This window comes from Neovison vison, chromosome 8 (assembly GCF_020171115.1).
Source record: "Neovison vison isolate M4711 chromosome 8, ASM_NN_V1, whole genome shotgun sequence".
Taxonomy (NCBI): domain Eukaryota; kingdom Metazoa; phylum Chordata; class Mammalia; order Carnivora; family Mustelidae; genus Neogale; species Neogale vison.
Genome location: NC_058098.1, coordinates 143,786,559 through 143,799,056, shown reverse-complemented (window position 1 = coordinate 143,799,056; position 12,498 = coordinate 143,786,559). Strand labels below are relative to the sequence as shown.

General features: G+C 55.7%; 1 protein-coding gene across 3 annotated transcripts in view; it reads left to right on the top strand.

The window, feature by feature from the left end:
* The window catches only part of EIPR1 (EARP complex and GARP complex interacting protein 1), a 125,715-nt gene that overhangs the window by 82,298 nt on the left and 30,919 nt on the right, over positions 1-12,498 (top strand). For all 3 annotated transcript variants that reach the window (XM_044262166.1, XM_044262167.1, XM_044262168.1), the window contains one exon: positions 7,422-7,578. In XM_044262166.1, the coding sequence (XP_044118101.1) occupies positions 7,422-7,578 (157 nt within the window). The remainder of the gene's footprint in view (positions 1-7,421; positions 7,579-12,498) is intronic.

The following is a 12,498-nucleotide window of genomic DNA, read 5'->3' as shown; positions in this document are numbered from 1 at the left end:
CATTGGCCCCGATTATCTCTTTATCTCATTAAGTGCCTCCAGCTCGCGTGTTCCACGTGAGGAACAGTCAGTGGCGTCCGACTGGCCTTCAGGACACAACTTGGTATTTTCTCCTCCGGAGCCGTGGACTGTAGACGAGGCAGGCCACGGCGTTTCCTGTCTGACTCTGCCACCTGGGGGCGGCTGTTGACTTCGTGGATCTCAGTCTCCCGGGTCACAGAACGCGGGGGTGCGGTTCGTTGTGTGTGGCGTGGGCCTCCCCTTACGTGGCCGCGTTCTCTGGTTTGCGCCATGGCTTGCTTTCTTGTGGATGGTGGGCCTGCCCTCGTGGGGCTTGCGGTCGCTCCGATAGCGACCTGGGCACCACAGGACCTCCCTGCAGGACATGCGCAGACAGGAGGGAGAAAAGCAGAAGGCCTTGCTGGTTGTTACAGCATTTCCTCCTAAAAATCGGGGTTTCCTTCTTAAAAGCACCTTAGTTTCTTTGACAGCTGCTGGATTTGCGTTGAATGCTCTGTTGAGACGTGTGCAGACGTGGAAATCCTCCGAGTTTCAGAACCGGTTTGCGTGTCTCGATGGGCAGACTCCGGCGTTTCTTACTTAGTACTGTTTACCTTCAATTTCAGCTGCTTCTGAGGATTCGGAGAGTTTCTGGTAATGCCTACCGTGTTCCTGGGACCCAAAGCGCACTGCTTCTTCAGGTTTTGCACATTTGCGCATTTCTAGGGTGGGTGGTGTTGGCGGGCGCCTGGAGAGCGCACAATGTCACTTTCTGGTCTTTCTCGGGCTGATCTCTAGGCGCTCCGTCTCTCCTTAAGGAATTCTGGACTCACCCGCGGCCCATCATATTTTCAGAGTAAATTCTGTAACAAAATTTTATAATCTTTCAGAAAATCCAGATAAATTTTCCATATGCTAGAAATTTCCTCAAACTTCTTTCCTTTTATTTATCGATTTTCAGAAAAATGTATGGTTCTCTACATTTTGCAAGCATAGTTAGTGCGGTTTTCTTTTTGTCTTGCATGGACCTGGGTGCTGCCTCGAGTTGTCCTTCCGTCACTGTTCATTTATGCAGGTGCAACCTGCCTCGGAGGACCCCCCCCCCGGACTCCCCACCCCATGGCGTGTCCCCAGTTGGGTTGGGCAGCTCCCTGGTTGTCCCACCCTGGAGAGCACTCACTCACTCTTCACTCAGGCCCCGTGCACGGTGCCCGTGGAAGAAGGTCCACACGTACTGTACCATAGTGTCCCTGTGCTGTGTGGACGCCGTAGTGGGCCATGGTGGTTCTGGAGGCTGTGCTCCTTCTGGCCAGCGTGGCAGCCGCGCTGTAGGCGTGTGCATCTGGGGCTTCTAGAACGGAAACGGTGTGCCGTCTTCTCGCACTGTGTGCCTGGTGCTTTTGTGGCTGTGCCCGTGTCTTGCCTGAGTGAGGCTCCTGACTCGTGTCCGGGCTGCCAGCCTCCTTCCTGGTCAGCGCGCCTTTGACACTGACGCCGGATCGTCCGCTCTTAAGCGTGGAGCTGGGCCTGGTTTTCTTGGCCTTGATGGAGCATGTCCTCTCCCTGCCAGGCCCTGTGCCCTCACTCAGAGCTGACAGTCCCCACGCTGCTGTCCAGAGCAGATCCCCCACAGCCCTCCGCTTGTCTTCATACCCTTCCTGGTCCATCCTGGAGGGCGTCACACCTCATTTCTTATGGCTTTCATTCATTTTACCATGTCCCAAATTGAACTCTTGGCCTTTCTCGACCCTCCAAAGCCACTGGGCTCTTAATCCTACCTGCGGACTGCCTTATGTCCACTTCCACGGGCCCCAAGTCCCCCTAGGGCTGCGGCCAACTCACCCGCTCCCTATGGGAGGCGCGCTCCTCCCTGCAGCACCTGACCCGGCCTCTCTCAAGGCCCTGCCCACCTGGTGCTCGTGTTCTTCAGCCGTCCAGTGCGACTGGCGTCCTCGTGGGCAGTGTCTGATTCTCACCCGACTCTGTCTTCTCGTCTCCAAAGGGGAACAAGTACAGGGACAGAGAATTATAGCCTGAAGTCACTTATTGCCACCTAGCAAACACCCACAAAATCTCAGTGGCATGTTGGCCGTTGTCACTTGTGGCTTGTCCCCAAGAAGAGCGCCTCCCGACCCCCAGGGGAATTAGGACCTTTGATCCTGTGCGGCCCAAGTTAGGAGCACAGGAAGCCCAAGGGACTTTTGGGTCCTGGGGGAAGAGCAGGTGGGCTCAGCCCTGCTCTCACTTCTGGTTCCCAGGGCTGTGGTTTCTCGTATTAGGGACATGCCACCATGCAGAAAAACCCAGGTCCCAGGCCCGCAGCTTCTTGTGTTGGGACACAGTGTCATGTAGAAGTACCCATTCCCCGGGCCCGTGTGTTCTTGTGTTGGGGATGCAGAGCCACATAGCAGGAGTCTGTGGAGGTGTCCCGTGCCTTGTGGCCCTGCCTAACTGTGTCCCGGCGGGCATGACGGTGCTCTGCAATGAGTGACGCTTGGTCCCTTGTGCCCCCTGGTCCACCTGGGAGGGCCCAGAAGCATGGCTAGAGCAGTGTTTTAAAAAGCATGTCATTCTCTGGAACCCTGACATTCTTCCCAGGAAGCCCCTGCTGTCCCCTTTCTGTCACTGACACCTGCCACCCCAGCATGTCCTCCAGATTGTGTGAGCCCTCTAGCCCTTACTCCCGCACGGCCGGCAGCTCGCCGTGTTGCCAAGCACCTGGGCTGGCCTGGGGTGTCCCCAGATGCAGAGCGTGTCGGCTCCAGGGTAAGGAGGCCCTCAGGCAGTGTGCCGCTTCCTTTTGGTTGTTGGGTGCAGCGGACCTCAAACCTCGCCTGGTTGTCAGGTCCTGCAGCTCCGCGGGCTATCTCCCACCCGCTGGCCGGGGTCTGCTGCACGCAGTGTGAGGTTGTCACTGTCAGGGCTCGGGCTCAGTTCTGCAGGGTGTCCGCTGTCTTCGGAGCGGGCTGTGACAGCAAGTAGGGGTGCTCACGGTTCTGCAGCAAAACCACGTGCAGTGCTTCTCTCCCGGAAGCGTGGACAGCTTCAGTCGCCTGTCTTCACGGGGTGGGAAGGAAGGGGTTTGGAGGCCAGTGTCCAGGCGGCACGTACCCAAGGCTGGTGAGCTCCTCAGTTCGGCGCCGCAGCTGGGAAGAGGTGCTCCTTTGAGCAGGGAGTGCCCCGCAGACCCTCCGCGGGACCCACTGACTTGGTGCCGAGGCCAGCTGGCCAGTTCAACAAGGCCCTTCCGTGCCCTCGATCCTTGAGGTAGACCCGTCTCCACGGCCTGTGATGGGGTGGGGCATCAGCGTCTGCCCCGTTTTACACCCGCGGACCGTGGACGTGAACCCTGGCCGGGTCCGCAGACCCAGGAGACCTGTTGTGACCAGGCTGTGTCCGGGACTTAGTTTATTTCCCGGCCCCCTAAGTCCCCACCCTAACAGGGGACAGGACACTTTAGGTCTCAGACCTTGTGTTCAGTAGGCCTCAAACTTGGGTACTACCCTTTGCCCGCTGTGTGGCCACCACCTAGGGCAGTAGGCCTTGGGTGCACCCTGGGCTAATCATCAGGAAGGCATTTGCCCTGTCAGTATAGGTTCCTCATTCCTGAGGATCTGGCCACATTTTCTGTCAGTGGGTTTTGGTCTGAAGTCTGGTCTGGTCTGGGTGAGGAGTCATGACGTTTAAGGCAGTGACTTCCCTCAGCCTCCTGCTCCTCCACTGCTCTGTCCTCGGAATGGGTGTGTATGTGTGTATGCACGCATTAGGCAGGCTGTGCTCTGGTGAGAGACCATCTGTTTTGCTCCTAGGAATGCTGTCTCTTGTTATCTGTCACCACAACTCGGCCAGTTGGCCTCCCTTGGCTGGCGTGCTGCCTTGTTGGTCATTATGATAATTGCTACCCCTGACTTCTGGCAGTCACATACCATCTCCAGGCCACTATTGCTGTGGGGCCAGGTTTCGCTGCCGAAATCAGGAGTGGCCACTATGCTCGTTATCCACAAGTCACACTTTGTGACAGTCTCAGCACTAAGAGTGGAATCATTGGGTTACCTGGTAACTGAATTGTCCACTGCCAAGTGTTGTCCGTAGTGTGCTGTGTTACACTGTGTCCAGTGATCTGTGACAGACCCGTTGTTCTACGTCTTTGCCAATACTTGGTATTGTTGATCTTTTGAGAATTAAATTTTAGCCATTCCGGTAGGTGTGTAGTGTATCTCATTCTGGTTTTATTTTGCCTTCTACAGTTACAGTTGATGTTGAACATCCTTTCTGGTGCTTGCTGACCGTTCATGTTTTCTTCTGTGAAGTGTCAGATTCAGTCTTCGGCCATTTTTTAAAAAATTGGGTTATTTGTGTTATTAAATTGTAAGAGTTATTTGTATATTCTGGATACAAGCCCTCTGTCAGGTATATGTATTATGAATATTTTCTTCCAGTTTTGCTTTATTTTTTCTTTAAAAAAATATTTTATTTATTTATTTATTTGAGAGAAAGAGAGAGAGAGGGAATGAGTTGGGGAGAGCAGCAGAGGCAGAGGGAGAAGCAGACTCCCTACTGAGCAGGGAGCCCAACCTGGGACTCCATCCCAGGACCCTGGGATCATGACCTGAGCTGAAGGCAGATGCTTAACTAACTGAGCCACCGAGGTAGCTGTTGTTTCATTTTTTTCCCATCATTCTTTCCAAGTATTTAATTTTGTGAAGTTCAGTGTCTTTTGGTAGATAGAAGCTCTTAATTTTAATCTGGTCTTTGTTACCAGTCTTTTCTGTTATGATTAGTATTTTTTTCTGCCCAGTTTAAGAAATGATTAGTATTTTTTTCTGCCCAGTTTAAGAAATCTTTGCTTATCCTAAGGTTGTGAGGTTATTCTACTGTGCATTAGTTTGTCTCTTACATTTTGGTCTTCAGTCTGTTTGGGGTTGGTCTTTGTGTATGTTATGAGATATGAATATACAACTAACGCAGCATCTTTTCCTGAACAGACCTGCACTCCAGCTCAGCAGCATTTTTGTTATAAGTCAGCTGGCTGTCCTTGGAAGATCTGTTTCTAGGTTGCATGTTCTTCCTCTGGTCCCCTCACCCATGTGCCGACACCAGAGTAGTCGCAGACTGGTGAGCCAGCCGATTCCGATCTCCGTAATGGCTCCGTCCACTGTGCGGGCGGTTCACATCTCCGTGTAAATGTAGAACCTCAGGAGCGGGTTGTTGGCTTCTATCCAAAAGCTTTTGGAACTTGAAGATTCCTGGATGCTTTACAGCAGTGAAGGTGTCTATGGACATGGTATACCTTCCATGTGCAGGCCTTTACTTCCTCTCAGCCATGGTTTTCGTTCTGCCACATACACATCTTGCACCTCTGTAGTTTGAGATTTATAGGATATTTTCATGTGACTTAATATTTTTTAGAAATTTCTAAATTTTTGTTGCTTATCTATAGGTATCCTGTTAATTTTTATATATCACCTTGGTGTTCAGCAATTTTGCTAAATTCCCTGTTTTGTTTCTAACAGTAGAGTGCAGATTGTCTTAAGTTTTCTACCTACATTGTTATTAACAGGTAGTGGTGTTTTGATCTCTTCTTCTCCTGTTCTTAAACCTTTGCTTTTCCTCGCCACATGAAGTAGTCAGGGCGCCTGGTATGGTGTTAGCTAGCAGCCGCGGTACATTCTTATCTAATTACTCTTCTCGAGGGAAAAGCATTTACTGTCTCACCCCCAACTGCTCTGTGTGCTGGGTGAGCAAGCAGTTCTAGGGACAGACTGCCCTTGCTGACACCTGAGCAGAGTTCCCCAGAGGAGGACTTTGGTCTGTGGGGACTCTGCCGCAGACAGGCTGTGCGCACCTCCCACATGGAAGCCGTGCCCAGTTCTCACACCGGTGGCTCCGTCCCTGTGCAGCTTACACAGTGATTTTCCCCGGCCTTTAGGGCGACTCGTATCATCTGTGCCATACAGGGTGGATGTTGCAGACTTCATTTCTTTCTGCCCCAGTGCTGCCAGCCCTCTCTGAAGGTGGAAATTCTCATATTTTAAGAGTGATGCTACGGCCTCACAGGCTCTGCAGAAACACTGGGTGCCTGGAAGTTTCCGCAGGAAAATCCGTCTCTCTTGTAGAAAAGCCAGGGCACGCCGCATTTCCCTGGGTAAAATGGGAAGGCTGACATGATGTGTATACATATGGCTCAGCAAGTGGCATGTGAGATGAGCACCGAGATTGGGGTCTGAGAGCCCTGGCAGAAAGCCTGCCCACCCCCCGTCCTCTGATCGTGGGTGACGGTGGTCATTAGCCGACCCGTGAAGCCAGGTGTCTGCCTGGCTGGTGTTTGGGTGGAAGGACCACAGAGCTGAGACACGGGACACTCCCCGTGTGGGTGCGGCCCTCTTGTGTTCTCATTTCACGTGGGAAACACTGCGCAGTGTCCTCCTCTGTTCTGCGTTCCCTTCACGGTGCTCACCCGACGTCAGCTCTGATGTAGAGCAGGAACGTCTTCCTCGTTCCGCCATCATGTACTAAAGGCCTTCAGAAGGGAAGGTGTGCAGCACATGTGCAGTTTGGACCTAAATGGAAAGCACATGGGACAGGATTTGTATTCAGGAATTTATGATTACACGTTTATCACATAATGTTACATCTTGTTGTTGTTGTTGTTCTCTCTTTTCTTTTTGTCTTACTGCAATGTCGTGTACAGGGGCAGAGACCTGGCTCCTGGCATGTTCCCTACAGCCAGGTATCCCTGGTCTTTCTTACCTAAGCTTAGTTTCCTAATGGTGACATTTCAAAGTGTTCTGCAAATTCAGATCCCTGGGGCACCTTGGAAACCCAGCGTCAGGACTCCAGGAGGCGGGCAGTGAGCAGCCACCATTGGCTGGGGGAGACCAAGTGTCCGTGGGTGCCTTCGGGTGCTGGGCTGTGCTCCGCCTGGGGAACCAGGCCGCGGCGGGACAACACTGTGTGCGCGTCCATGTGGGGCTCCCTTCGCACCCTGGGCTCCGGCGGCACCCCTGTGGGTGTTGGGTTCCCGCGGCGGGGGCTTCCTGCAGCTGTGCCCACCGTGGCCCCGAGCCGCACGCGGTGTTTGTGTCCGCCACACACCCACCCCGCCTTTTGCTCCCTGTGTTGAAAATCCATAGAGGAAGGACCGAAGGCAATCGATTTTGAAGAAAATTAAATTTTCTTTTCAACAGAATGATGGTTTTGCAACGAGGCAGCAGGGGTGAGGCGGCTGCGGGCGAGGAGCAGTGGCTGTTCCACTGGCGAGCAGGGTCTGAGCCCCTCGCTCCGCTGGCTCTTTGCGGCCCGTGGATGTGAATATTTTACGGAGCGGACCTGCCCTGTGTCTGCGGCGGGGTGGGTGTGCGGCGCCGCGGGGACCGTGGCCGCGCACCGTGCTCTCCTGACATGACCCTCTGTTGCTTCAGCTTCAGACAGCAAAGTCCTGACGTGCGCGGCCGTGTGGAGGATGCCGCAGGAGCTGGAGCCCGGCGGCCACGAGTCCCCCGACGATTCCACGAGCCCCACGCACACGCTGGAGCTGCTCTGTCACCTCGACGACACGTCCCACGGCAGCACGGCCTGGTAGGGCTCTGCGCGGTTCACTCGCCCACGGCAAGCCTGGAGCTCGGGCCACGTGCACACACCCGGTCCTGGGGCCACGGCTCCTGCTCGGGGCCCTGCTTTCTTGTGAAGACATGCTGTGAATGGCCGGCTCTCTCTCTCTCTCTCCCTCCCTCCCTCCCTTCCTCCCTCCCTCCCTCCCTTCCTCCCTTCCTCCCTTCCTTCCTTCCTTCCTTCTCAGTCCCAGCTGTTCTCCAGATTCGACGCGTAACGGGAAGCCTGTTGCCTACGCCGTGAAGGCGTGTGTGTGCGGGTGTCCCTTCTGTGCAAATCCCTGCTGCCGGGCACCTGCCAGGACGAGGGTGAGGTCGGGCGCTGGAGAGCACTTAAGTGTTCTGTTGCTTTAGAGCTTCGTAGATGCACTTCTCTTCAGCAGCCCTCAGTGTAATTAGTGGATGTGTACTTTGGGCTGAAGGCTCATAATTTCTTCTTCTGTAGAGTGAGTGAGGGCGCGGTGCCCCCGAGCCCTCTGCATCTTTATCCTGCGTCTGTCTCCTCCGCATGCCACGAGCAGCGCCGGGATGGAGGTGCCGCCAGCGCCCAGCAGGCCCCTGGCCTGTCGCTGCCCGCGTGCTGTGGCCAAGGTGCAGCGGTGCTCACCTGGCTTGGCTCCTTGCCTGGGGGGCCTCCTCAGCCCTGGAGCCGCTGCAGATTCCAAAGGCCGAGCTTTCTAGAAGGGACTATGGGTGCATAGTGTCAGTACAGGTGTTTACAACAGTAGTCACTATTTTACTCAGTGTAGTAACACTTCTGCGTGCACACTCAGATGTGCATGTGTGACAAAGAGCTCTGTGTGCCAGCTTCTGTTTGGACCAAATCTATAATTAAATAAGTTTAATCCAACACCTATTTATTAAGCACCTGCTACATACACCTCCCAGGCTCTGGGGACACCAAGGTCATGGGTCGGGGACCCGGCCTGCAGGAGTCATGCACCATCCCCCAGGGGAGACCCACAGCGTGAACGTCGAAGCAGCACAGGGCAGGCTGTGGCGTGCCCTGCGATCGTCAGGAGCTCTGGGCTGTGGGCCCCCCGAGGAAAGAGTCATTAAGTTTTACTAGTGAAATTGAAGAGGGGTTTGCTCAGGAGCCACCCTGCAGAGCTGGGACCGATGCGGTGTCTGTCAGCAGCAGTGGGTCTTGGGTGGCAGAGGGAGCAGGGCTGGGGTCGGTGCCGCCTGTGGACGTCCTTTGTGCCCTCGGTGGTGGGCGGTGTGCCGGATCACGGTTCCTTCCCCTCCCAGAGGCGACATCTGCAGGAAAAGGAGACGCACAGGAGCCCTGCCCCCTCACGAGGGGCTGCGAGAGTGCAGAGCGAGTCTGGAACGTGTGCGACACACACGCGTGTGCATTTGAGTGCAGCGTGTATGTGAGTGGCGGGGAAGCAGGGAAGACACCGAGCAGGCAGCAGCGCATGTGGGGAGGTCAGTGTGTGCAGATGGCCTCAGTGCCGCTGCTGAGTAAACCGAGGGGTGGAGCTCAGGGGAGCAGGGGAGCTGGTCGGCTGCCCCGACTCGCACCGGTGTTCGGATAGCCCGTGCAGTGTCCGTCAGAGGAGGGGCGCCGTGTCTCTGGGTTCTTGTCAGGAAATGAATGTCAGTGAGATGTTCAGTCTCGCTCGCACTCCCCTGATCCGGTCCCATCCTCACACCCCGGTGACACACACTCGGTGGTCACACCCGTGGTCGCAGCCCCTCATGACCACGGTCCCATCCTCACACCCCGGTGACACACTTTGATCACATGCCAGTGGTCAACCCCTGGTGATCACAGCCCCCGTGGTTGCGCCCCTGCAGTGACACCCCGTGATCACACTGCCGTGACTGCACCCCTGCGACGACACCGCCGTGTCACACCGCGGCTCACACCCCCTACGACTGCGCCCCTGTGAAAGGGGAACTTGTTAGGAAGGAACCGTTGATACGAAAGCGCATCCGGGGAAACGGCCTTCCTGACGTCCACGCTGGAAGGGTGCCCTCTTCTGGACTCGCTGCTACTGTTCAACGCGTTTCTTGAATCCTTGTGTTACCCCTTACATCACTGTACGTGTTTGCTGGTGTAAAGGTGAGAGGGAGCTGTGATCCACCGCGCTGCAGGAACAACCCAGACAGGCCCTGTGTGCGCTCACCCGTCTCCCCCGGTGGTGACACAGTATAACCCTCCGCACGGTCACCGCTGGGGATGGGGTGTTGACAGGACCCGCCGCCGGTGCACACTGAGTTCTCTACCGTGTCACCCTGTGTGTCTGTTGCTGCAGCCAGCACCGTACTCAACACACAGAACCGGGAGCCCTCCTGCTGCCTGTTTACGGCCGCAGCCCAGTCCTCCCGTTGCTCTGTCCCGGATCCCCGACAAGCCTGCGTCTGTGCTCCTTCCTGCAGATGTGTCCTTTTGAGAAGCTTCTGTGAATGGAATTGTGCACTCTGGAGGCTTTGACTGTGGCTTCGTGCACGCACTGTGATTCCTGGGGTTCCTACCTGTTGTCCCCTGTGTCCGGCAGTGGCTCATCCCTTTATTCTGAGTAGTCCGTGGGACCACGGTATGTGTGACCATTGGCCTAGGGAAGGACAGCTGGGCTTCCCCCGGGCTTTGGACATCCTGATCAGGCTGCTCTGACAGGAACGGGCAGGGGCTCACGTGAACACGGCTTTCATCTCTCCCGGCCGAGTGACCGTGTGTGCAGTTGGTGGGGCGCCTGTAGGTGTGTTTTGGACAAACTGCCGGAGCCTCCTTTGGAGTGACTGTGCGTTTGATGTCCCCGCCAGCAACATGTGAGGATCCAGTCTCTGCACCCTCATTGGCCTTTGGGACTGTCATGTGTGGTTCTTTTCAAGTGTCTTCAGCGACGTCTTATTACCAGGTAGGGAATTTGGCTTTTGGAAATTGAACTGTGGTGAACACATGAAGGAGAAGGTGCTGTTTGTGGTCGAACTTGAGGCGACTGGGTAGTTGAGTCTGCTTTCCTTTCCTATTTAGACTCGGGACTGAAGCAGCACCAAGAGAGGGCTCCCAGACACATGCCGGGCATTGGCCCCGCTGCTGCTAAGGGAGCATCCCGCAAGAGCACGCAGCCCAGTCTGCGGGCTTGATCCTGTGCCCCCGAGGGCACCGTGCGGGCTCGTGTCCTCAGGGCCACTCACCTTTTGTTTGCCCTGGAGCACTGCCCCAGCACGGGTGGGCCCACACCCCCGTCCCAGTCCTCCAACACGCAGCAGGGAGCAGTGCCCGCAGCCCACCCACCACTGAAGATTCTCGAAGGTCTCCTGACTGTGTTTGGTTTCAGCTCCCACCCATGGAGGCAGACAGAGTGCTGCCCTGGGGGGCCGCATGCCCCATCTCTTGTGCTCACCTGCCCTGGGGCCACATAGGGTTACTGACTGGGAAGTCACCCCTTTTTCTCAGTGGTAGGTGAAGATTCCTGAAAAGGAGGAAACACTTCCTAGTTATAATTGTAAGCTACCGTGGCTCCGTGGCAGGGTCTCTGTGGAGTGTGGCCCTTCCATACTCATTAGGATACATTATACAGATGAGCCAACCATCTCTTCTCTTCCTTTCTCGGATCCACAGTGTCGGGGGGCAAGTCCCAAGCTGTGCCTAGAGGGGTTGCCCCGTATCTTCTGGTGTGGATTAACGTGCCACCGGCTTTGTGGTGCGGTGTTCCCTCTTCAGAGAGGACCTTTCTAAAATAGTCGCTGTTCCACGCCCACCCACATATTCTTGTCCCTGCACCCAGCTCTTCTCGTGTGACGTCGTGACCGTGCTGGGCACTCTGCCGTGTGCGCTCAGGCCTCCCGGCCGGGGCCTTGTCTGGCGACCGGGGCGCCCTCAGCACCAAGGACAGCGCCAGCCACAGCGCCTTCGTGAGGGGCGGTGACCTGGAGCCCTGCTGAGGTTTGCAGACACTGCCTCCTCCCCACGTGACCCTCTAAGGCAGGGACTATGGCGGAGACGGGAACTGCCCTCTGGAAGGCTCGGAGCACGCATCCAGCCTTTTCTACTCAGTGGAGTCATTGGGATTCAGAGCCAGGCAGGCCGACCCCGGGACACCACACGTTGCCCAGAATTGCCTCCCTGCTGAGTGAATGAGCAAAAGGAGCCACTTGGGGTCGTCACACTGCGATTTGGAAGTTGTTTCTGTTGCTGGGAGTGTAAATACATCTTCACCAGAATAAGTTCTGAGAACGTCCACACGTCTTCCAGCTAGTCCTTCATGGATGACGAGTGTAGGTAAGTTGTGCTTTCCAGGGAGTTCCTCATTTTGCAAGGAATAAAGCCCCCTTCATTTCTCGCGCACTTTCTCCCTTCCCCTGCGGTTTGTTCCTGCCGTCAGCGTGCGGCGAGTGTGGGAGAACTTGACGCTGTCCCCGTGGGCACGTGCCTCCTTCCTTCCGGTGCAGTGGGGAGGGCTCTGCGGTGAGCACTCCAGCTCCACACTCGCCGGGGCCGCCGTGTCCCACACTGAGTGGCACACACCTGTTCCTCAGTGGGCCAGTCAATAGCTCATAGCCTTCTTCCTCTCTGCCTGTTGCTTGGAGGGAGTGGCACCGCAGCCCACCTCGCCTGGAACTCCAGAGTGCCCCCACGCTGAGGTCAGTGCAGCCCACAGCCAAGGGAAGGCCCTTGGGGATGCTTTGACCAAATTGTGAAGTTTTCCGCATCTTCCCTGTATCTCGCCCCATTATACTTCAGGCTGTGTGTGTTAGCTGCCTTGTATTTTTCTGGAGTGGGATGAGACCTACATAACTCAGTAAAATGAATAAAACCCACCTTACTGTGGTAAGAAATGAGGTAAAAGAGTGAGTCTCCTGCCATGCGTGTTGTTGGCCCTTCTTCCCTTCCCGGGCTGGGTAATTGGCGGGGGGCTCTTCACAGCTGCCCCTG